The 27,828-nt window shown below is 32.3% G+C and overlaps 1 protein-coding gene across 3 annotated transcripts in view; it reads left to right on the forward strand.

Annotated features, from left to right (window-relative positions):
- Window positions 1-27,828, forward strand: part of sm (heterogeneous nuclear ribonucleoprotein L) — a 268,666-nt gene that overhangs the window by 225,286 nt on the left and 15,552 nt on the right. For all 3 annotated transcript variants that reach the window (XM_085191454.1, XM_085191469.1, XM_085191462.1), the window contains exons 5-6: window positions 6,973-7,024; window positions 23,252-23,335. In XM_085191454.1, coding sequence (XP_085047580.1) covers window positions 6,973-7,024; window positions 23,252-23,335 — 136 coding nt within the window. The remainder of the gene's footprint in view (window positions 1-6,972; window positions 7,025-23,251; window positions 23,336-27,828) is intronic.

Below are 27,828 nucleotides of genomic sequence, written 5' to 3' on the forward strand. Positions count from 1 at the left end.
TACAGAAAATGGCTTGGTTACATTGTCTTATTTATAAACGAGATGTTGATGTTCTTTTTTTCCTTTTATTTGTACTTTATTATTATTTTGCATATTTTTGTTTAGTTGGTACTTTAATTTGAGTTAAGTTAGATTTGCTGCCTATTGTAAAAGTTACTTCCAATTTAAGCTCTCTTTAAATTTCTCTAATGCATACACAGCCTGGTGTTAAGATACTCCGTTCTTTACTAACCTTATATTTTAGATACTGCTTGTTGGTCCACGAAATCAAGTAGTAGTGTCTTTAATAAAAAGTAGGTTAACTTAAAAATTGTATATTTCTTCCAAAAGTTAGTTTGGCACAAAGAATAAGAAAGGTAGGTAGGTGGAAGTAAAATACATTTTTAGTATAACCAAAAAAACTGAACAGTGTTTATCTAAGGAACTGACTGTATTTTCACCAACCACACTCAGAAAACCGACTGACCATAACAAATTTCAAAGTAAAATAAAGTGTAATGTTACAAATTAAAGCGTTTTCATAATCTTTCTTTTTGAAAAAATATTGTTCAACAAAAATTAATAGGTCTGTCAGGGCTGTCCCTTTACGTACATTTGGCGCGTGTGATATTCCGGGCGAGCGAGTTGATAAAGGAGTTGTGAGGATATTTAACAAAAAATACATAAAAACGTAAAAAATAATGTGAAATCAGAATGTTTTTATCCTTTTTTTTAGCTTCACGCTGTATCCCGCACACAGCAGGATAGGCAGATGAAACCTAGTATTAAGACACTCCTTAAAACTATAAACAATTATAGTAGAACGAATATAGAAATAAATCATCTTTTCTTTTTCTATCTTTTAATGGAGCTTATGTGTAATACGTTCCATAAAAATAGTGTTATAGTGAAAAAGTCTATAGCTTCATTCAAATACGAAGTGCAGGCGTTCGTTGGTCAAATATTTGCAATTTCCTATGTATGGAGGTGGCTCACCTCTCGTGTCCGTAGTAAATAACTTCACAGCGACGTTTCAACGTAACAGTGATTAACTCTGTTTACACTATCTTATAGCGGTTAAATGACCGTTTTATAGCCATTTAGGATATACAGATGGACTCAGAGATGTTAATTATGAGGTAATTGATATTAAATCTCTCAATTGACTCCACCTACCACCATTCGTGTCGCAGAGGTAAAAGCAACTAAGTTAACGCGAAGGTTGTGGGTTCAATCCCCACTCGGACTATTGTTATAAATAATTTTCAATATCTAAAGAATTGTGTATTGGCAAAACTAAAAAAAAAAACAAAGTGTTTTAAACTGAATTGTAATATTTGTATTTTAATCAACATACCTTATAATTGTTATAAAAACCTTATTTTTTTTGTTTGTACCCACGCAAAATTAAGTGGACCTTTTAGTACGTATTTAGCGATCATTCTCTTAGTGATATTAGTTTAATAAATGGTCATACGTCACGCGACTACTGTATAATAATATAATCTTAATAGCTTTTGGCATTTCTTCTAATTTTCCTTTGAATTTAATATTAATATAATGTTATCGCCTTTTATTGGAACGATTAACGTAATCTATGTATTATTAATGTTAATTTGTAGATTTTTTTGCATTTTTGTTAATAATTAGATTCTACAATCTACATATTTATATTTGTTATATGTATTTATGATTCAAATTTTAAAAATATTGACGCCTGCTTAGTTATCTCCAGGTGTGTCTCTAAACGGCACTCAAGTAACAACACTATGAACGTAGCGATACAAGGAGATGTCGGATCTCAACGCTGTGCATTGTCTTGTTATCACAGTGAGCAAGTGAATATTGTTATATTCTCCTAGTGGAAATCGATCCCACGGCCGTCGCGTTTACAATCAAACACTCTGCCGCTGTGCTACGACGGTTCCATCATTCACTGGCCTCATTGGCCTCATTTGCATCACGTAAATGTAGATAGATAAATTGAATATTCTAAACAAAGTTGCATAATAATTTTCATCTAAATTAGAATTTGAACCTACAACATTAAAATAACGTCATAGGTCGGTCTATACAAAAAAAATGTCTACGAACGTTATAATTTAACAATAACTTATTTCATACATAATATTTCGTATTTTCTTTGTAGATGGAAATAAGAGTATCGCCATGATTTATGGTCTCAGTAAAAGCGGCACCGGCTCCTGTAGCTTCCGATTATGAGGATATACAATACTTGGTACTTAACGGTCGTTGATGTACTTTTTTTAAAGTTTATCTTGATATCTCTGCTGTTATACCGGATGTTGTGATTTTTTTTCTCATCTCGTTATAGATACTCATATGTTAAAATTTTTGCCAAGGGAATCTAGTGTTAAGACATTTCGTTTCACCTTCCCGCCAAATTTTCGAGACATTTCATTTTTAGCAGAAGCAATGAAAATGTATTATTCCTTTGAATGAGAATCGAATCCACATCACGGGGGAATGTTTTGTAACAAACGGTGAAAATCTCTTAATGATAAACTTTTCGACATATTATCCCTATAGCGGTAAAGTAATCAAATGTGAAACTCACCAAGAAAGTGCATAAAACCCGCAGAGGTAGTTTGTTTGTGTTAACATAAGGTAATTTCCTTCTTAGCAGTTTGCATAATTGCCCCGCTAACGGAAGAAACGGGATAGTATAATATTAAATAACGTTTAAAGTATAAGAAAGTAGTATTAAGTACCTACTTTAATATCTCTTGATATTGTGTGATAGCGCAGTGGTAGCGTTTTTGCGTGGTTGGTAGTGTGCTCGAATACGTTTTTGGGGTATTTTTTTTATAATTTTTCTTTAACTAGTCAAATTCTTTATTAACCTTTTTTATATCAACTTTTTTTATCTAAGACAGACTTAGAACTCTATGAGTTCGTTTGCCGTCAACAATATTTCTATAAAAAAAATAAATCAAAACATTTTTTATTAGGTTAGGTTAGTTATACATAATATATACCGTAAAGTTGTATTTTTTATACGAAAATATTTAAAATTCATCGTTCGTAAATTGCTCAAGAGTGTCTCTTACATTTTTTTACGAATCAACCGTTTGAAAGTGATGCCGACAAAGTCTTTTTTCTACTTGTTTGTACTTTTAATCTCTTATACCGTTTATTACCTTTAAAAGCTCGACGCTTGCACAAAATGAATATAGCGTACCTTTTAGAGTTCAGCTTGCAGTCTTGGAAATTTAATAATGTGTGTTATTTATTATTGTTTGTTTTAATATGAAATGATAAAGCGAAATAGGAGTCTGATTGTAAAGGCGACAGTTGTGGGTTCTATTTCTGCTTTGTGGGATATATTTTTTTCATTTCATCGCTCTATATAAGAAGACAAAGTTCGGCGTTGTACTCCGCTACTTAATCCGCAATGTTTTGAAAATTGGACGGAGAGTGGCTATTGGAGAGTGTCATATCTATTTATAGATAAAAACGAACCTATATTTAATTAGCTATAATAAAAATATTACAATGATCACTTTATACGGAACCAAAGTAAATATTACCAATAGCTAGCATGTTACAGTATATTTTAACTATAGCTGCGTCCACTGGTACTGTGTTATCGTTGTGCCCTTACAGCTATAAATCGTAATAATAGTATTTTATTTTTTTTGTGTAAATATTTATTAGTTTGACCTGCGGCTTCGTCTGCATAATCAAATAGAAATAAGTAAGAATTGTTTATGTCACATTACATGATTTGTGTGCTATAGAACAATTTAGCCTATTTCTAAATAGTGGCGTTCAGTTCCGACACTAAACTCTGAAAGTGGAGAACGGAGTGTCTTAACACTAGGTGCCCTCTGCCTACCCTGCTGTGTGCGGGATACAGCGTGAAGCAAAAGTAAAAAAATACAACTCACGTTAGTACAACATGTCAGTTACTCAAGTAAAGGATAGAATTATTATATTTTCGTTAGAAAAAATGAACTTATACCTACATACATTGGTTGCGTTATTTTAAATAATATGAAATTCAATAATGTTTATATAGTGAATTTATTTGCTTATTATCATACGGCGTGGTCATTTATGTCTGTTTATATTGATTTTATCATCCGCTATGTTTGTATTACAGCACCGTACGCAAATATTGATCGTTGTTTTTTTATTAATTGAGAAATTCGCTTTTTGCTTACTTATATATTAAATACTATATGTATATTAAATATTTGTATAAATGCTCTTGGTTTATAAATATATTTCACGTATAAGCCTAAGCAAACATTTGTTATAAATCAACTAATTCTCACTCTGTCCTCCACTTTTCGGCGGAACCTAACACCGTCATGTATCTTAACACAGCGGGAAAATGGAAATAGTTTAACTTCAGTTTTAGTCAGACACATCCTTATTGCGCCATGGTCTCCTCGATCATTTAAGTCATTTAAACTCCGATTTCGGAATGTTTCGAAATATCGACTACGTATTTTTCGTCTATATTTTGATACCAAAATGTCACAACACAAATATGGCATGGATTTTTCAATTTTTAAACAGAACGGCCAAACCGTGCCTGCGTCGAGTGTTTTTTAGAAACCTCTATTCATTTTTAAATGACTTTCCACCAAAAGAGGTCCTAAAATCAAGAAACAAAAATCCTTGCATATAAAATGAGATCCCTGTACAAAGTAAGCAAAACCTCATTTGCATAGACTTAAAGCAACGACAGGATGGGATGGACAGACAGACAGGATATTTTAGAGACTATTCTGAATATATAATACACATTTATCTTGTGGCCCAGGTACACAAACGTGGAATTTGAATATAATATTTTCATTTCGTCACTCTGGTAACGGAAAGTTTAAAATAGAATATCTTACCATTAGGTTTCCATGTTCTTTTTGCCTATCCTTCTATGTGCAGGATTCAGTTTAAAATACATTTATTTGCCGCCATTAAGCAGCAGGATAACAACTGACAGTAAACTCAATATTTCTATATTCGATATCCCTACTCGGGAAAATGAAGAGAAAGGAGTGTCTTGACACTAGGTTCTCACAGCCCAGATGTTATGATTTTTTTTTAATGAATAAAGTGTTAATATTTTTTAGTTAATTTTACTTTTAATCACTGTTTATTTCTATAGAGAGAAATAAAACCTAGAGAGTTTTGGTAAATTAGTACAATTCATTCATAATACAAATTGTATTAAGCATTCATGACATGACATGAATTAGAGCCATTTAAGTAAGTTATAAGATCCGACCCCTTTTTCCAGACATTTTTCATAATAATAGTATAATAATAAATAAAATATTCGTATATCACGAGCTTTCACCCACTTAATATGAATGTGTATTTTCTTTTATTGTACTTGTTTCTGATTTGACTATGAATGTGTCATAGCTAGCTAGCTATTTGACCTTACTATGTTCAGTATTCCTTCAATAATTTTTAAATTTATTTTTAATATCTTAAAATTATATTTTATTTTATTTATTGTGTACTATTGGTCTAATAATAGACCACTATTCGACTTTAAAACCTATTTTTTCCGTGCCTGTTAAAATTTTGAAAAATCCTCTCTCAACTTTCCCTACCCATGTAAACCTATGTAAATGCCAAATAGCTTTCTTAGTCTAGTTAGTGTTGGACACGCAGTTTTAAGTAAAGAGTTTTACAAAAGTATGATAATTTCTAAAAACATACATATATTTTTTTTCTTAGTTTAATCAGTTATGATGTCTACACAGAAAACTCTCATATAAAACTTACTATTACATATTTTTTTCCATATAAAATTCATTGAAGTAAAAAAAAATCTAGATAATTCTACAAATTTTTCATAAAGAACTATAATATTTTTTTTATTTAAATATATATGAAAGATAGATCGAGTTATAAATAATACTAAGTTTACAACTTGGCCTCGTTTGCTTGCCAAATCCTTGGTATAAGCGATGTTTGAAGCCAAAACGTATTGGAGTGAAAGCGTTTTAGAACGAGAAATATATGTATTTGTACATTAGTATCGTTATCGTATGCTGTACGCACGGATGCAGATGCATATATATCTCTACATTTTTATTTTTTTATATACAGTAGTGTATAATTTCTATGTATTATAAAAATAAAAAAAATAAAATTTAAAAAAATATAAAAGGCCGTCATGGCGCACCAGCACAACGTCTGATTGTGAATGGTGATGTGTGATAGTTGTGGATTCTGTTCTTACTCGGGAAAATGAATTATATACGCCTTGTCTTGTTTCCATAGACAAAGCGCGGTAATAAATTCCGCCAAGCAACATGCAATGTCTCGAAAATCGAGCGAGAATTAGAGAACCGCTATATGTGGGGCACTGTGCGTAACTATGTAATAGCGGATATCACGTTCGTATAGCGATAGAATTTTTTATTTTTTATTTTGAATCACTCACAATGAAGTTACAATATAACAATATTGTTAATATAATAGAAACAAACCCGCAACTATCCTGCTTACATATTTGATATTGTCCAGATGCGGTACAATGGTGCGTCACGAAGGTTTACTTGTAATACTTACACGGAATTGTGGTCGGGTTACAAACCGATTAAATCTCAAGTGCGTCCTTTTAAAGGGTTTAAGGACACTTGTTCGGGACACACAAGAAATGTATACCTATCCCGTGGGGATGTTTGCCTCCTTTAAATCCACTTGGCCGTGGGTCGTCGTCGTTATGGTACAGTGGAATAGTTTATGACGTATGGGTGATGGATTCGATTCCCGCTCAATTGGCAATGTTTTGGAAGGAAATGGAACAAATTTTCATTGGCACAGAGTTTTTCTATACTAGGTCCCATTCCAAAACAGCGTGAAACTGTTTTTTTTTTAAATCCACTTTATATTTTTGCCTACGAAACTTTTATTTAGTCTTGATTTTTTTTTGTTTCAGTTAAATAATAGTATGCCATTGTATTGTACTAATAACTTAATATTTCATTTTTCTTGTTGCAGCCTGAAAGACTGAACGTGTTCAAAAATGATCAAGACAGTTGGGACTACACATGTAAGTGTTTTATATTATATGAAATTAGTATTTTAAGATCTATATCGTACCGTGCCTTGTAATATTAGCAATAATTGTTAAACCTAAAAGAAATAAAAACTATAAACTCAAAAGTCATCCAATAGATATTTATGTTAGTAAAATATTAGTAAAGAATCTGATAAGCACGGCGTTTAGTTCCGCCATACTCCAATATTGGGTGGTAAGTGGGGAACAGATAATTTTATATTAAAATATTCCTTATATTGAAATAAATATTACAATGCACGGTATTTTTTAGCCATATATCATGTAAACTATTAATAAATATAAACGACATTTTTTTCTTTTTGAAACTAATAATCATGATATATGGTAGGTAGGTATATATATTTCATTATAAGTTCTGTTTTCCTAAGTACGTATATCACTATAGATAAAACTATTTTAAGACAACGTACAAAGTGTGCACGTGACTATGAATAACTGAAGTACTCGAATGAACTATTGGAAACATTCGATTCTGAAATGAAATAAAAGCTCTCAAAGATTCTTCCCATTATTTACGCTTTCATGAGAAATGTTACTTTTTTGTATAAAAAAAAATCACAATTATAAAAGTTTCTGAACGAATTTACTTGTATTAATTATTAATACAGCATGAAATTATTTATATATCTATGTAGAGTGCATGCATTTACTTTAACTTACGTACATAACCCACAAAACTTTTCAAATCCTACAAATTATAACAATTATATGTATTTATACATAATTTATTATTACAAATCATAATTGTCACAGAATGCTAAATTTCAGGATATATCTTTAAAACAGATTTAATAGATCTAAATTATTTTCGGAGGCCATACTGGGAAAAAGAATTGTCCTAATGGACTATCTAGTGTTAAGTGTCTTAACACTAGTTTCCCAGCTTCCCTCTGCTTACCCTGCCTATGTACTGGATACAACGTGTGGCTCTACACCCACCCTTCTAGGAATAAAGGTGTAAAATGAAACGTTTATTCTTGGCACGATTGTATTATAATCTATATATATAAAATCGAAAGGTCACTCACTCATCACGAAATCTCAGGAACTACATGTGCTAGGAATCTCAAATTTTGCATATGAGTTACTTATAGGACGTAGATGCTCGCTAAGACGGGAATTTGCAATATTCGACATCTAAGGGGTTGTTTTTGGGGTCGAAAGTTTGTATGAAACTTCGTTACTACAAATGCTAGGAGACGTTTTCAAATTTTGCATAGACGTCTTTAGGACGTAGCCATGGAGACAGAAATTAATAATAACATAGTTCACACGGGTGAAACCGCGAGCGGGCCGCTAGTTAAATATAAACGTAATAACAATTTCGTTTTAGCATTTCCATTCACGTTTCTCTACAGAAAGCAAAGAATAAACTAGTTGTACAATATTTATAATGATTCGTAAGGAGTGTTCTCCCCGCAGTGTTTGTGCTTCAGTATTATAAATTAGTTATAATATTGTTTGTTGCAGAACTTCAATGCATTCCTATTTGATGAATTTCAAAATTCAACTACTTTAGTAATTAGATAATAATCACTACCTCATAGAAATAATATTAGTTTCCTGCCGATGTATGCTTAGAACTTGATTCAATAGGAAGGTAGCTTATTATATAGTACCTATTTATTTAATATACATTAATAAATTCCCGCTGGGTGTCCTTTTCCCCAAGTGGAGATCGAACCAACGACCATCGCGTTTATAGTCGGATGCTGTCCCGCTTCACGACGACACCCTGAAATTCTTATACCTATTTTAAACTGCCTGTGTGAGAGTTACCTGTCAAATACATAAATAAAGCAGAGTTGGCCCAAACGAAGATCTCCAAAACGCCGCTATAAAAGGCAATATTACTATGAAATATTTTTATATAACAATTTTTGTTTTAGTTCCGCTACGTTTATTTTTACGACGCCATTTTGTTTGGCGCCCAACGTGGGCTCCGATTAGATGAAAACTTTTAATGAAGTTTTGTTTATTTTAACATTCTTCACAATTTTCACAATTTATTTATACTACAGTGACTTTACGAGACGTCTAGTACTTTTACAACCTTTTTCCTTTGTCTTGGCAGCATATAACGCTTTTTTTAACTTTTAACTGTCATATTTTTAGTTAAACCCATTGTAGCGCAGTTGCTCTGGTACTTAGACAAAGCGTGGGGTTGAGTTCGGCCACTTAACACACAATATCTCGAATATTTGTTTGTTGAAAAGTGGAGAAACGAGTGTCTTAACTCTAAGTGTTTTGCTACTCTGCTATATGGGGGAAACCGCATGAAGCTTAAAAAATCACTATTCATTTTCACTACAGTGAGTTTAGAGATGGATTAGAACTCTTTTTAACCTTTTCCGATTCGTCTTGACTGCTCCTAGACGCTTTGTTATCTATAATTTCTTACTTTACCTAATTTAATTGGCTACTACAAAATGTGCAATATATTCTAAGATTAAGTCGTTGTTTGCAAAGAATCCCGCGCCAGACAGGTAATATCCACAACTTGGCAAGTGTCGCAAATCTCGGAGTACCCTCAATACAAAGCCGTTGGATCACACTGGCGCGACTCCAGTGATTGCGTATAGCAATATGCTATGGCTTATGTCGTTTGGGAGTTAGTTACTTAGTCGCATACAATAGTGTTATCAAAAGATACATCCCACATCTAGCTAGGTAAGTATAGGGAACTTGTTTTAAGACGTCCAAAGCGTCCCCCAATTTGGTGACAGCGTGTTTTGTGACAGAATGGTTCGTTATGGGAGCTAGGAATTTTAAATCTTTTTACAGTCAGACGCTGCGCCACTACATTTTCAAACACCAGTTCCAGAAATTATTATATAACAATACCACGGCGACGGTGGCCTAGACTGAACACTGAAGTAAATAAGTTTCGAATTAGTCATTTAGCTTTTTATGGAAAGTAGTAAAAGTCAAATATATCGTAATCTACATATATTCACGTTTAAAAGAAAATTAAATCATTGAATTGTACACAATTGTATTTATATAGAAAATAACCAATATCCGCAATAGTTACTGCTAAAGCTATTTATTTTCACCAAAGATTGAAATCAGATATAACACAGTACTATGGTCCCTATAAACCACGAAATAAAGGATATATTACGTTATCCTGTACGATCTAAATGTTTGCAAGGCACGCAAATACGCGCGTGGTCGTAACAAAATATTTGATTTGAACTCGAATGCCAGCACTTTATTGAATTTTTTTTTAGAAATTCCATATGGGAAAATTTAGCATAGCAGAATTACAACTCGGCCTGGCCAATGCCTCGAGGATTCGGCGAAAATTTGGGACTGGAAGTGTCGTAGTGGTAGCGGAATGTCTTAATACTAGGTTCCCAGGTTCCCTCTACCTGCTAAGAGCGGAATACAACGTGAAACAAAAGAACGTATCATTTAATTGGCTAGCACACTTGACGATTTCCAAGAGGCGCGGCTTCCTACTACGTTCAAATGTTCATATTGTTCTACTCAACTACGAAAATATATTATAGTATTGACAAAATATTGATATGGTATTGACATTCTATTCTACCAATTGGTCCCAATCGTTCTGAACCGACCAGAAGAGTGAAATTTTAAACCAGATTCACCGAATATTTTATCGCCCCCGGCTATCTGTGCGTCCAATTTATTCAAAAGTCTCTCAGGTTTGAAAATTTTTGGGAGATTATTACTGTGTTTGAAGTTGCGATGATAACGCAATCGCGCTCAGCTAATTTTATCACTGATCGTTGATGTTGAAGCTTGGAAATTTTCGTTCGTTATTTTAATTACTTTTTGAACTGTTTGTTTAATTTGTGGTTTAAATGTATTTGTGTGGTTTCAAATTTAATAATGTTTTTTTTTTAAATAATTGTATATATTTTAAATAGGCTTATTAAGTAATTGCATATAAATAGGATTCAAAGCTTTTTCACTAGATGTATTGACAATCACACAAAAGTAAAGGCCTGATCTCGCTACCCACATTTCATACAATGTAAAAAATGTCCCATTAATTTAATATATTTCATCTCCTCCTCTCCGTAGACTTAATCCTGTTTCAGATTCGCAACGAAACAAAATACAAAGGTAAATTCTCTCAACACAAATTGATAGGCAATAAATCAGTTTTCTTTCTTCATCAACATCTAATTATCGTTCATCCGATTCGCCGCTACGCGTGAATGCGGTATTTCCATACAATAAGGTCAGGGAAGCCTTGTGAAGTGCAATTTCCTTACCTCTAACCCCATTTTAAAGGGAGGGGTGCTTTCAGTCGTTCTCTTCCCTCCATACTCCTCCCCAATCGTTTCCGTCCATTAGGTGTAGGGTGAGGCTCATAGTACCTGGTTGGTGTCAAATAAGATCTATTTGAGACGTCATTTGTTATAAACAATTCATTTAGTGCTCTTATTATTTTTTATTAATGTATAGGTACTATCTGTACTTTGTTAATCTTAGAAACTACTGATTCGAATAAAAAAATCCTCTTGTATATTCTGTTAACTGAGCAAAGGAGCAGGTTTTAAAAGTTCGTATATCTTTAAAATTGAGAAATGACAACATCACCAAACTTCAGACAAACATCCCTTTAAAAATTATTTCATTTTGTAATAATAATTTCCTTCGAAACGTCTGCAATATTTAAGATGGCCGCGTCTTAAATGAAGTGTTTCACATAACTGTATCAATTGATTTGTGTCGGTTTGAGAAATTGTTCGTATTGTCTTTTGATTTGGTATTACTGCTGTATTTCTATCGTTAGATTTTTTTAAGCAACATTTTTAAAAAATATATTTATTCTTTTATAATTGTGTTATAAAAGTATATAGAACAGATTCAAATTTGGAAGCCATTGCCAACAAGCTAATTGTTTTCATTTTCTCGTTGTTGAGTTCGTTTCTCCATATGGAAAATCTAAAATTGGGCGGAAATTGGAAAAAACTGACGGAGTGGGGAACGGAGTATCTTAACACTAGGTTCCCTCTACCTACCCTGCTGTGAGTGGGATACAGCGTGAAGGTTATTTTTTTAAATTAAGTTTTTTAATTATGCGGGAATAAAAGTGAATTTTCTTTTTTATGGTGCATATTTTTATATTAAATATTTATATTCAAAGTAAGAGTCATATATGTTAGGCAAACTAGTATATAAAATATTCAATAATTAAAGATATCAAACTAACTTTCAAATGAATTTTAAAAAACACTGCAATTTATAACTAGCGCTACAATTTATGTTTGAATATTTTCCAATTCTATTTGCGCGAATAACACTTCATTCATATATATACAAAATAAAAATTAGTCCAATTCGTATTTCATTCATTTTCCATCACAACCACTCCTCCTTTAAACGTGACGTTAGCTATAAGCTACAATATAAAATAAAAAGCAGTCTTGCTTCCTGCATTTGACAGGTTTGAGGCAATATTGTAAATATTTCGGTTTCGCTTTATTTATCACAGCACTACTCGTGTCCCCGATGCTTGTTACCTTCCGTGACCGTACCATGCAAACCCACATCGAATGCAGTAACATCACGCGACTCTGCCTTAAAATACTACCCGCCGAAATTTTTTTAGGAACTTCAACTCTAAAGTAACAAAATAAAGACTAGATTCTCTCGAAATGTTAGATAGAATAGGATTTATATGTTTGTTTTTCGATTTTGAATCTTAAAACGAAGGTGAAAAAGTTGTATTTTGCATGAGTATACACCAAAAACGTACAGTAGTAGAAGGGTACAAATTAAATGAATTGTAATGAAGTGCCTTCGTGGTTCTCGTATTAGAAGTGCCTTTTTGGGAATTTGGTAAAAACTTTTTGCGGTTCAGGTTGGCATTATATATATTTTTTTTATATTTTCGAGTAAACGTTGTTATGACTTTTCTGAATATTTGACTCTCTAATCGCAATACAATGGTCTTAAAATTGCCGTTTCGTCGAAATGCTCTAAATGTTTTGTTTTAGATGGTAAATTATGAACTTTATTATTTTGTAACTCTTTTCATTTTAGATAACTTATAAAGCGACCTAGGCTTCAATCTTCTATAACGAGCACTATGTAAAGGTCAGCCAGCAAACTGACTTATATTGGACATATACCTATGTCCAGTAAGTGAGAGCTCGACTATAAGCGATAGTGATACCTGCGTAGGTTGAAAAGTCACTCGAAGGATATAAACGTCTATGCTATATAATTAACCCACACAGAGCCTAATGCCCTTAAATATACAACAAAGGAAAAGCGTGAAAGGTGACCATGAAATTCTTAGCTTCGCTATGTATCCCGCAAATAGCAAGAAAGACAGTGAGAAGTGTCAAACATTCCGTTCTCTCCCTCACACTCAGAAACCATCGTCATTTTAACAAAAACTTAGGCTGGTAATTTGTAAATTTATAAATGTTTCATGACATTTCCTCATTATTATTAAAATACTATTTAGTTTGGATTGGATAATCCATAGGTAATACGTTTTAAAGGACAACCATTTATCATTATCCATTTTAAATAGACATATTTTAAACTGCACATAACGATGACCTATCATGACTGTATTTCCTAGTAATTGTAGTGATTTAGTATTCCCTCAAACGTCGATACCGTCTCTGATTATTTATAGGCTATAGGTTATAGGTCTCGCGTGTTTCAAATAATGCCTGACGGCTCACATGCACCGCGATTGAAAGCTGCGTTTTGTTATTTATTCATGGATTTTGTGGTATTGTATGGAATACTTATCGTATATTTGATAACTTTAGGATTGTATACAGCGTGATTGTCCTTTGGATTACCATTCTGGAGACCTTAATGTCGTGTTGAATTATGTATAAGCTTTTTCTCCTCTTTTGACAGCTTCACACTTTATTGGGAATAAAGATAAAGATGCGGGATAGAGCGTGAAGCTGCTTTGCATTAGAGCGCAGCAATGTAAATTGTCCAAATATGATTAAACTCACCGATATCATGTGTATGTTACCAAAATAAATTATATTACTGCTACACAACGGGGAATTAATAAGCTATGTTTATAAAATATGTGTTTTTTAACTTTTCAGTTCCCTTTACAATATATACTAATAGAGAAAAATGATATCATTGAAAAGTATTTCAAAAATTCTTTATTTTACAAACACAGTCACGTCAACAGGCGACCTAATTATTTTGCCCATTAGTGCCTTTTATGATTGATACAAATGTAGCAAGGCTTACACGTGGAAATTTAAAAAGCTGTAAATATTTTTAAGTTAGAAGGATAGAGGAAGTATTACTTAACTTGACGTAAACGTGACGATGCAGGTTCGATTTATTTAATTTTCTAGCTCTGGTAATAAAACAAAGAGCAGCGCTTAGTTCCGCCACTCAACACGAAATATACAAAGATAGTTAAGATACATATATCTCAAAACTTGGCGGTGCGTGGGAAACTAAGTGTCTTAGCACTAGGTTCCCTCTGTCTACCTTACTATATAAGGTAAAAAAGAATCAAAAAAATGTATAAGTGGTTATCGTCCAATTAAAAACTTTCATTTCTCTTTTAACATGGTTGTAAGCTTAATTCCCAATCGAGGTATGAATCATTTCCCTGATTTTAACAAGACAAAGTAAAGAGTTGATTTCCTCCAACACAGAATGTCTCGAATTCTAGTGCAAAAAGTAAAATGGGAATATATTGACACTTATATGGGTATATATTTGAATATATTGGTTATCTCTGACCCACTATGCGCGGGATACAGCGTGACGCCGAGAAATATTTTAATATAATATTTTACGTTTCTTAACTTTTATTTTCGTATTTCATTCTTATTAACATATTTTTAATTTGGATTCCAAATCGACATAATTATGTGCATACATTTTCTTAAAAAAGTATTTTGTGTTCCAAATTTGTCGTCAGTCTGTGCGTTATAAATATCAGTATTCATGGAACGCAGCTGATATCGATCGGGCCAATATTTTATTCAATTATATGTAAAAACCTCTTTTTTTTCCTTTATTGTATTTCACTTTCGTTCTTGGATTCTAACTTGACATGTATTTATGTATATACGTACACATGTTCAACCTATTTTATTATACTGTCACAATGAAATGGATGTTTTTTTTAAATCTCTTTATACTTCTTCTATGTATGAAATGGTGAAACTTATCAATACGCTTTATGTAAAAAATATTTTTAATTCGACCAAACAAAATCTTTAACTTTATAATATTAGTATATATAGCTTAAACATGTAAATTTCGCAAGGGGCTTAAAACATTTCACGGTACAGGTACATTTCAAATGGTAATTTCAAAGCCACAATTTCTACTCCACCCATACGACGCCGTCGTAGCGGCGTAGCGGTGTAGCGTGGCGTAGACGTCTACGAGATGCGTTGTCACAATGTATGTGGGAATGTTAAACGTTTAATCGTGGAACTTTGCTTAAGTTTTGTTTGTATTTTAAAATGAAATAAGACGGCTGTTACAATTAAAAATTTTGAAAATTGCTTTTGACTCGAAGTATGGCGGCTATGGGTTTAATTTCTCGAAAAATGGGCGTAAACTGGTGAAACGAATCATCTAAGAATATTTTTATATTATCTAACAAAACCTATTATTAAATTTAGTTTAGATATACCTAAAATATATTTTTTTCCAAGAAATCTTATTTATCTTTTTGTAGAAAATCTTTATGCTGAATTTTTATGAATGACTAAAATTCAACATATTATATAAATACTATCAAACGGATATAGAAATAAGTTTCAATGCTATTTCAGTAAACATATGAAATAATATCCAGAGTAAAACGTGAACGTGTCTATCTGTTCGCCTTTGACATTTTGAACTAGCTACGACGTGTGCACGTGTTCAGGGAACAAAATGATGACTATTTTTGTATAAAATGTTATGTTTCCTGATATATTTAGATGATTTTTTAGTTTCAAGCTGTATCCCGCATATATGCATATCTAACTCTCTATGTGTTCACTTTTTTGTTTTAATTGGATAAGTACGGCATTGAGTCCCTTCGTTCAAGACGTGATAAATATATTGTTTTTATCAATAGGCGTATCACAACTGCGGAACCCTAAACTGGCACACTTTTATAATGCTATTAAGGCCATAACGAAAACGGGGTCCGCTCATTAAAACTTTTAATGAAATAACGCTCTAACTACGCGCGGAATATTAAAAAGCAATGGTAAATAAAGGATTACGCATTTTGTAAGAAAATATTAAAGTCCAACGTGACTCGCAGACGAGTTTTGGATTTTGAAACTTTTGTTTTATATTTCGTATATCTAATTTCGTTGTATTTTAAATTAATTGTAGGTTTATTTTTTGGCACCAAAGATAGTAGCTTAAATTAAAATAATATGTAAATGTAATATAATCTATTTTTGATTATTTTAACATAATTAGACATATTATACTGTTCTTTTAGTTTGGTTTTTTTAGTTAAATGGACAGATGAAACCTAGTGTTAAGATACTCACACTCACAGTTTTCTCCCAATTTTCGAGACATGCGTGCAATAATTTCGAGTGGCGGTGCTCAACGCCGCGCTTTGTCTTATTTCTTAATTCTGACTGAAAAACGAATATTGAACTACCTTAAAATTTATATTTTTGAAGGTCAATGAATAAACAATACGATATTTCGTCTTCGCGTATCCAACGCCGAACATTTCTCTCTGTCAGCCATCGCGAGTTGAGCTCGACGTGGATTCACATATATTTGTATTGTTCCTGCCAGACTATTGTATGTTAGTTTGGTGAAACAACAGGTTGTAAATTATGTGTACATTATGTTTGTTCATTCAAATCGTTTGAGTAAATGTTTATAGTGAAAGTATACATTTTTCATTTATAAGGCAAAGTGCGGTGTTGAGTTCAGCCATTGAATGAAAATTGAGACGGAAGGTGGAGTTAAGACTAGGATTTCTCTGCCTCTACAAGTATAACTTGAACTTGGTAGGAAACTTGAAATATGTATTTTAAATTCGGAATGAGTTATTGAGATAAAGTATTGAAAATTTAAATGTAGCAGGACTTGAACAATTAGCTCTTGGATTTTGACTAAATATTCGAGGACATTAAGTGGATTATAATTTGGTTGGATATGGTTGTTACATCTTTTGCTGTTAGTAGAAACAGTTTCGCAGTGTGCTAATTATATCGTAAAACAAAGTGTTTTATTATGTTCTAGTCTTTTCCACCTTTTGTAGACGCTTTATAGTTTAATAATTTGGCGAAAGATGAGCAACGGAGTGTCTTGACACTAGGTTCCCTCTGCCTACCCTCTGTATCCGGGACACAGCGTGAAGCTGAAGATTTTTTTTTATTCTGTAATGACTTTGTATACATTCTGCCATTTAGCATTTGAATCCACAACTCATATCCAAATGTACCACTACAACGTCTAAACGCATAAGTCAAATCAGTTCACTATTAAAAACATTCCAGAAAAATAACTTTGAAATGTCAACAAGTGGTTTAATATTACTATACGATATACTCACATCCTTCTAAATATTATGTAGGTATGTCTCGTGTTTCCGATGTCAGAGAAATGCGAAACGGTGCGTGAACGTATTATTAAAATAAATGTTTATTCTTTTTTATCTCCTTTTTATTTTGGATACATAAAACTAGAGAGCGGTTCTCTACGCACATGTTTTGGAATAGGGCGGGAAGTACAGGACGGAGTGTGTTAACACTAGGTTCTCTCTGCCCTACTGTATGCGCGATATATATAGCGTAAAGCGAAATAAAAGAACGAAGTGATAAGAGATTTTGTTTAGTAATATTATGTAGCAAATGCTGGGGCCCAACATCGCATTTAGTTAAACGAAAATAGAGATACTGATACAGTACTAATCCCTAATAAATAAGGTTAAATAACTATCTAAACAATTATATCTTTTTTTTATTTATGTTCGTTTATCTTAAAAATTGAATCTGCAATGATGAATGATTTAATATTTACTACAATACACAATTACTTTTTTAAATGAACGTAAAATATATTTTTTTATTTTATATTTATTTATTTCTACGAAAAAAATATATTTGTAACTGAATAATTCCAAATGATAAATCAAAAAGTCGTTGATGAATGTGGATCACTTTCTCTTTGATGTAGCGTTGAGCCGTCAAGGGGATGAAACCCATGGGATATAAAATGTTGAAAAAAGTATTCCAAATGCAATGTCATTTTTTTATTGCTAAATATGTTTCTGGTCGTCGTGGCGCAGTGGGTTCAATCCCCACTCGACGGTAACGAAGCAATTTAATTTCTTCGCTCAAGACTAAGGGCGGCGTTGACTTCGCCACTCAACACTTCATGTCTCGAAAATTAGTCAGTGGGGGATGGTCCGCCTACCCTACTATATGCGGGATAAAACGTAAAGCTAAAAAGATTTTTTTTATGTTTTTTTATATTTGGGTTGTTTTTTTGTGATTATCTTATGGTATTCAGTAATAAACCTCTCCCAATTTATTTTTAACAGGTATAGTTCAGGTCAGGACCGTTGAACGTTTTTTATAAAACTTTTCTAAAGAAATATTTCTCGTCAATATACAATAGTGCAAGTTGAAAAAAGGGAAACATTTATATGCTAGGTAAAGTATGAGAACGATTGATAGCCTCCCATTGTGGTAGCATCGCCGCTCGGACTACGTACAAATTGGGACGTGTAACTCGATTCTAGTACGGACAGGGGTTGCTTTGGAATAAATAATGTGTACTTTGTATTTGGGAAGTATGTATATATGCTGTCTTTGTTATTTGTGCAGAAATTGAATTTGAATTGTGTTGTTTTGTTTTTTTTTTTTTAATTCTATAATTAGCTCCGAGGCCAGCCGTGGCACAGGGGCGCTGTAAACGCGATTGGTTGTGGGTTCAATCCCCACTCAAGGAAATGAAATATTTATTTAAATCTATATTTTTATTTGTTCGCTCTGGTGCTGAGGCAAAACGCGGCGTTGAGTTCCACCACTCAAGACGCATTGTCTCCAAAATCTGGTGGAAAGTGGGGAGCGCAGTGTTTTAACACTAGGTTCCCTCTGTATATATTAAGCGTAATCCACATTCTGAATTCTTCAATAAATATAAACTTAGAATTTTTATAAGAAAAAAAAAGACATGAGTTTTAGATTTTCATAGCAGTCTTTTATCATTAAGAGTTAAAAAATCCTTCACTCTCTATACGTATATAAAACTAAAAGCTTTTCCTTTCGTCGGCCTCGACCGAACTTGACCTACATTTATCTATCTATCATTATGTAAATGTATGCCACAGAAGTAAATCTCATTATAATTATTTTATTTACGTTTCAAGTAAAACGAAACACAATGAGACCACAATGCTACATTCATTAGTACAGTTGGTGCTTTAAATGACAAATTGTGTATTTTTTTCTGCTTCACGCTTTATCCCGCAAAAATTAATTGAATGAATATATGAATTGAATAGAAAACTAAATTCGAGACGTTGTTGTTTTGGATTTGTGTGAACTCCACGCGGCACTGATACACGTTATGTTTACATATATTTTGAATTTTTTTTTGCAAAATTTGTTTATGTCACAACGTCTTTAAATGTTAATAGCCGAAAAATATAACTTACCACTACTCTCTATTTGCCCCATAGTTTATTTTTTATTTACCAGAGCAGTTAAAAGGAAAAATAATTATTCCTCGAGTGGGTATCAAACTCATAACCACAACGAAATCAAAGTTAAAATAAAACAAATCGTTCTGAAAAACTAATAAGGTAACAAGTAAAATAGTAAAAAAGTATAAACTATACTTTTACGCCATCCACGTATTCAATACTGGCTCTAAATCCAATACTGTTCAAGAACACTGTAGTCTATCTCACTATAGTAAATTTTGTGCATAGGTTTGAAATGAGACTTTAAATCGAATCTAACCAGTGGCGTAGAAGACAAGGAATTTCGGATTTGCCACTTCCCTTTTACCAAAGTGAATGCCGAACGGTGAAAAAGAGATTTATTGTAGTTCTACTATTTTAGAGTATAAGCTTTTTATATGGGTTCGTTCGTGTTAAAAAAAATGCGATCAACGTAAAATAACACAGAATATATTCTTCGTTAATAATTGTACTACAAGGCAAATGATTTTTTTCAATGCAAACTAGAAGTTCCTGAGGTTAGCGCATTCAACCAAACAAACTGTTCAATTTTATAATATACTAATATTATTTCATTATCACATTAAATTCTTTACTAGGCACGTATTATAGTTAGTCTCTTTGATTAAAATTTAAAACTTAAACCCGCGCAACTAAGTTCTGCGGAAGCTTACACGTGAAGAAAGTAACAAGGTTTCTTGCTGAGAATTCGCTGCACTTGAATTATATAAGGAATTTTCACTCGCAAAAACATATTTGCCACTTGATTTTTATTTTTTTAATTATTATGACTTATATTTATTTTTTAAGAGGCCTTCGTGGCGCAGCGGCACAAGGGTGTGACTGTAACGCGACGGTTGTTGGTTCGATCCCCACTCGAGGAAGTGAAATATTTATTTACGTTTATATTTCCATTACTTCGCTCTGGTGTCGAGGCAAAGTTGAATTCTGCCACTCAACACGCAATGCCTCCAGAATTCGGCAGAAAGTGGGGAATGGAACGTCTTAACACTAGGTTCCGTCTGCCTACCCTGCTGTGTGCGGGATACAGCATGAAGCTGATTTTTGATTATTAATTAATTTATTTTTGATATATTATGTCAATGGCTTAGTGTGCAATCGCCCGTCGATTCTGAGCAAGATACCCATTCAGTGGAATGATTACATTTTAAATATTTACGTTTTATCTTCATAAAACCATACTTTTAACATATAAAGTTAATTTAAAGTATATTTAACAACGATATCTATCAAATAATCACACTTCTCTTCCAACTTTGACTTTATCATAAGAAAACTTTTTATACCAATTCCAATATAACTTTTCAGCTTTACACACAGTATTCGATCTATAATAATTTTCAAACAAGTTAAGAATAGCTCTATGCTGTTGTTGTTGTTTTTTATAATGATTAATGATTTTTAGATAATGATAATTATTTTAGATTATGGGAGATTTCAATCATTATAGATCGAATATAACACAAGTTTTAACAATTTAGGTTCAGCAAAGCTTTCTGCACTCCATAACTGGTATGTATTGCTTACAATCACTGTTAATGTTTCTTCATGTTAAGTAATTTGTGATTTTTCTCCAAAACACGAAAAAATGGCAGTAATGATGGGTGATTTTTTCAAATGAAACATTAACACTAGCTTTCATCTTCTAAAACTTATTTTGTCACTTATACTGTCTAGCTTTTTGCATCCACTACAGTGTATATTAACATACATGTACACAAAAAGTGAAAGGAAGGTTGACCCAATGTTCAAAACGATAGAAAAATCATTATATAAAATTATTGTGTAAGCTATGTTTTAGTTTAAAAGTAGCAAAATATTAGAAATTTTAGTTTTAAGCAAAGAAATTCGGTGAACCTAACCTAAACTTTTATGTACAATATATATATGATCATTTAATATTATAATATCGTACCTTCTATGCACATATAAAACTAAAGACAGACACACTCTAAAAAAAATTATAATAAACGAGAATAATATCAAAAAAAAAATTGAAACTCTAAACTACATGTATGGAAAAAACAAGACACGACACTAAAATGTCTCTACACAGACAGACAGTGTATTTTATATACATTTTTGTTTAGTTATTATGTAGCTTTGTTACCTTCGATGAGATTGGCATGCACAATAACGCTATATGAACTATTGTGGGATCTTTTTATGGGGAATTTTAATAGATAAATACTATTGAGCAAAGAGTGGTCTAGTCATTTTTATATGTGCAGGGAAGGGAAGGGAACGCCCCGTCGAAGAGAAAACCGACTGTTGAAGTTACGGTAAGTTAGGTCATTTTCAACTTTATTCTTTTTTTTTATTTAAGTTTATTTTTGTTTAACCCATTGTAATTTGAAAGTTTTGATCCGGTTTTATTAATATAGTTAGTTAGTCTACTCTAGTTTAGTTAGTTAAATGCTTATTTCATTTTTTTGTTTAGTTTTTTTTCTCTCGTTTAGTTTGGAATTTGTTTTTGTATTGTTTTTTTTCTGTGCTGTACTTTTAGTATTTTCATCTAGATTTTGCACTAACAAGTTCGCTCTTTCGATATCACCTTTCCGTGTATTTTTTATATATTAAAACAGGAACGTTGGGTAATATTTTTTTCTAGAAAGATAGCTAAAAATAACATGATATATATATACTTTTGCTTTTGTTATACATTTGAAATATGTTCTCCTTACAAATGTTTGTTTTTCCCTTAGAGTCTTGCTTAGTATCTATCTGTGTCTATTTTTACTTCACACTTTATCCCGCAAATGGCAAGATACCCCCAGGGCACCGAGTATTTAAAGAATAGAAATAATACCTTGTATTTATTTTATTTTCGTAGAATAATTATAGCAACGATTATACAGGCTTAAAATTATTTTTTGTCAGAAAATCCAATTTATCATTGATGCATGCGCTAATATCTCATATTTGTATATGTCAGTTTAAATTTTATATACAATTTATAGTAATCTATTGTTGTACATGTTTCATTATAATGATAAAATATTTAATATGTTTATATTTGTGAGTTGAGCTTAATTAAAATTAAAACGATTTTCTTAGTACACTACTAAAGAAAGTTTTTGGAAGTTGAACCTGTATACTCCGTTAACCTAAAAAACTATATTTCGGTTTTGTTTTGTAATTTTAAAATCACTATTTTATTATACATGCATAAATATAATAATATAATAGCGTCAGTAATAGTTAATGTAAACGTGGCACTAAATATTTTTAGCATTTTTTAAGGTTTATTCGATGTTAAAAATATTTTAGAAAACATATAAAGATTTGAACTGTAAATGCCATAGGATGTAGGTTAGAATAGAAAATAGAAATACTCACCAAGCAAGCGCGGAGCAGAGTATCTTAATACTTGGCTTCCTCCTCCACATATGGAATATAGCGTGGAACTGGAAAAAAACCGTAATGAAAAAATGATATTCTCTTAGAATTGGAACAAATAAAATATTCTTAGGCTATATATAAATTTATGAATATTTTATATATTATATCTCTTACAGTATCAGAAGATGTACAGCCTACGCAAAGAAGCGCGCCTCTGCTACAGTCACCTCAGTACACCGGTGGACGACCACAGCCTTACAGTGAGTAGAAAAGTTCTTTATATATTTATATTACTTACATACTCGTATATACCAACCTATTTAGAAATATAAAAATAATGGAATTTTATATTGACATTTCAATCGTGAGGAAATGGAAATACACATTTACCCGATTTGGAATCCAACCCGTCGCATCAAATATCTTGAAGTTTCTCATAAACAGGGAATACCTCGTAATTAACTTTTGAACATCAGTAGCCAGGTGAAACGAAAGCAACTAGAACACAAAGTTACCTTATCAGTTAGTTACTAATTTCTTCTCTTCTGAGAAATCAAGTTTCTAAGTGTGACACTGTCGTTGGTAGTTTGAACGAATCCTGGACTTCTAACTTTTGTGCTTTGGAAAACTTTTTAAATTTGATCCCGGATAGACGTGACTTATAGTAAACCACTCTCTCTCTTTCTCTCTGTCTAAGTAAAATGTGACTATTAGATACTTTTTTTTAAATTATAAAAAAATTGAACGCTATTTGAAGCCGCGTTGAGGAACCGTCGAGGCGATCTAACTATTACTCTGTATATGCTGGTACCTTTCAGTAAGTATGTTTTTTGTAGTTTCACAGTGCATATAACATGGTAGGCAGAGAAAGTGATCTTAAGACTGGTAGAGAGAAAAGCAGGGCATTGAGTTTCGTCAATGTTTGCCAATGGGGAATGAATGTGTCTTAACGGGACCAGGGTGCCTTAAACTAGGTTCCCAGGTTCCCTCTACCTATCCTGATTTGTGCGTTCCAGCGTGCATCTAAAACAGTAGAAGAAATAATTAACAATCTCGACCATTATAAGCCACGAGTGATCTTTTATTCGAAGCGTTCCGTTAATTTCCCGCTTCGGTTGCGTCACGACGCGGCGTGTCCTCTTGCCGACGGATGTTCTATTTGTATAGTGTCGTTTTTCTATACAACTATTGCTTACAAGTATTTTCGGAATATATTTTTTATAAAGATTATGATATTTGGCTTTAAAACTTATGTTATGACTGACGGTCGTAGATTCTCAGTTTTAGGATTTTCTGTTAGTTTAGCTTGACATTTAATATACTGCTGAAACAATCAGTCCTCCATATTTCACACATTTTCGATTTCTTTAAAAATATAAAGTAACTCGATTTTTAGTATTAGCTTTCGCGTATACACATACATATTATATAGAGACTTTCCAAAGAAGTTGTTATTTAGTTTAGTTGTTATGATATTTTTTTATTCTTTTGTATAAAATCGAACCTACTAATGAAGATACTTCACCCATGACGAATCTCTCCTTGCTTTCGGTTCGGCACGCTTATTAAAAATTCACGCATCTTTGAAGTTATTTTCATATAATTATAAGTTTGTATAAATAGAATCACGAGATGCACAGTGGCAATGGAGCGGTAAATTGGCTGAACGTCATGAACAAAAAGAGTATTCTTTAATAGAACTGTTCTCAAGTTAATAAGGAAAAAGATAGTAAATGTATATATATACCTAGTATAGTATCTTTACTATAATAAACTAAATAACCTCAGTTATTACAATAAATGCTTGTTGAAATGCATATCAAATTAGACTATCAATTAAGTTGGATCCATTTCAAGTATAATTTCATGAATACATTCATACTTCCACGTCCCTTACAGACTTGGGTGTTGAATTTTAAAGCAAGCCATTTTGGAGCAATTTGCGGTGCTATATTTACACAAAGCTAGCTAACTTCAGTGTACATAGGTTTTAGTTATTTCCTTTGTTTCCTTTGCTTTTTTATTAAGCGAGTTTTGAAAAAGAGGATCGGGAGTTCGTCTCTATGTTTTTGTTGCAAATTTTGTAAGGATGTTAATGATTATTAAGTTAGTTATATTGATATATAAATTCAATTTCTGTTTACTAAGTATACGCTACCCCGCGGTTTTACCCGCGTGTCTGACCTAAAGCCTGATCGCAGATTCAATGGGTTACACTTACATCGAAACGAATATTGTTTGATTGTATGTAATATAGCTTATAGATCCAACAAAAAAATATATTTTCAAGTCGAAACAGTAGTTGCTGACGTTAGCGCGTTGAACTAAACGAACGAGTGAACAAATTAAGCTTAATAATATTAGTAGGTACAGATAGGTAGGTAGATACAGCCAGGACTCGTTGACCGTTCTGTAACTGACTATAGATCAAATTTCCAATGCACAGGACGCACGCATCGTTAACGAATGTTGCATGTAGTATTGAAAATCGTGATCGTGTTTGAATATTTCAAATCTATTCACTGTTCAAATTGATGTTATGAAAGATAAATCTGTTTACGAAGCGGTTACAGTTGAACGGTGTTATTGTCGTATACCCTTCATTATATGTATTGCCTAGAAGCTAAGCTTCAGTATTTTAGATTTAGATTATTAAAAATTATATGTTAGCTTCTACAAACTACTAATAAATATATTCGATGCCCACTTGTGGTAAAGAATTATTTTTCTCCATTAATTTCCTTGCTCTGGTAAGAAGACAAAGCGCGTCGCTGAGTTGCGCAGCACTGTACTATAAAGACTTTATATAAGCTTTCAAACGTACGAGTCAAGTAAAATCACATACGTAAATAAAAAAATCTACAAATCTGTCGCGACCTATCCAGTTCAGAATTCAGATGTTTAAATAATTCATAGCCCTCTGCGATACGATCGCCCTGTGAATGGATGAAAATATATCGACACGAGTCGTCTGGTACATACTATGTGTTGGGCATTAGGATTTTGGTAGGGATTTTTTTTCTTTTTGCATCATTGTTTTTGGGAACATAACAATATGACGCTGTTGTAGCCCAATTATTAATAATGAAGTCCTAATTGGACTTCATTATTAATTAATAACTTTTTAATTAATATAATTCAAAATTTGACCGATGCTTGGGGAAAAGAGTTTATTGACATTAAGTTTACTCTGCCTTCCCTGTCAGTGAAGTATAACAGAGTGATAGATCACTAGCTTTCTTTCTCTAAATATATTGAATTTTTAGATATGAATATATTTACAACGGTAATTCATCGATAGTTACTCGTACGTGAGTTAAATTATGATGTAAATTTTTGAGTATTTTTTAACTGACAATTTTGAAGGTAAATAAATGGATTTAGTTATTTGTAATACCTATTAACTTGCATTTTATATTTGGTCGACAGTTTTAAAACACAATTTATTTTGATTGCTCATGCGTAGATTTTTAATCTAAACTATGTATTTTTTAAATTTATGTTTACAATGATTTGAAATTTTATAATATTTTAATGGAAATGGAATTTTGTTATCTACCGAGAGCGTTATTTATCTATAAATTTATACTCCCCTTTAATCGACAATGATTTCTATTTATTTTATTTCGACTTTTGCATTTTTCCAAAGCAACAATATCTTCAAATGGGCAAAACCTGGCCAAAAAATAGAGGTTTTATCTCTTAGATAATTCGTTGCCTACGCATCGCCCAATTCCAACATCTTTCCATTCCTCATTTCTCAACGCCGTGCTTTGTTTTGTTACCAAAACGAGGAAATGATAATAGTTTTTTCTCACGAGTTGGCATAGAATAAGGTTATTTATCTGTTTACCTAAATAACAAAAACTAAATAAATCCGTCCCCTGCATCTTAACATTTTTACACGTTTTAGAGACTTTTTAGTATACACACTTCGTTTAACAATCGCGAAAGAACGTGAATCTCATTAGGGAGCATCCTCAATAATGTGACCTCCGTCCTCCGCTTTAAAGTCGCTACCCGACTCTCAATATAAAAAGTAATAACGCTTTTTGTCATTTGCTATTTGAGATGAGTTAATTTACTTATTTTTAACGTTTTATAGTGTATCTAAGTGAAAAGAAAACAATGAAATTAGTTTTTTTTATAATTATTAAAAATATTGATGGATTTGTGGGTTGGGTTGGATTCACATTTGAAGAAAAAAATATTTTCATTTCTGTATAGCGCGGGGCTTAATTCTGCCACTCGACCCGCAATGTGTCGAAAAATAGGCTTTAAACGGAGAACAATGTGTCTTAACACTAGGTTTCCTCTCCCTACCCCCTACTTTTATATGTTTGATTAAGAAAGCAGGTGGATCGCACACAACCCTCGCGCTTACAGTCAAACGCTGTGCCGCTGTGCCACGTCAAATTTACGTTATTATTCATTTTGATATTTCCGTGCATTCCGGTTGACTACGAAGCGGCGACTCGAGTTAAATATTTGCTTAGCTTTACGTTACAATGGTTGTTTATTTGACAAGTGCGCTGTTTGGTACGTATGTGTTTGTATGTTTCACTGTGTATAGGGAACTCGTGGATTTATTATGTAGGTACGTTTGTAACTTCAGTTAGTTTTCCATAGAGTGTACTTATTCAAACTTAATAATGTTTCTTTGCAAACGAAATCAAATAAAATTTCATAAAAATTAAACTACGATTTATAAAGTGTATAATAGTATAAATAACTGTACTAAAATCAATCAACC

This window comes from Heliconius melpomene, chromosome 1 (genome assembly GCF_056956725.1).
Source record: "Heliconius melpomene rosina isolate 202511_hmr_F chromosome 1, ASM5695672v1, whole genome shotgun sequence".
Classification (NCBI taxonomy): domain Eukaryota; kingdom Metazoa; phylum Arthropoda; class Insecta; order Lepidoptera; family Nymphalidae; genus Heliconius; species Heliconius melpomene.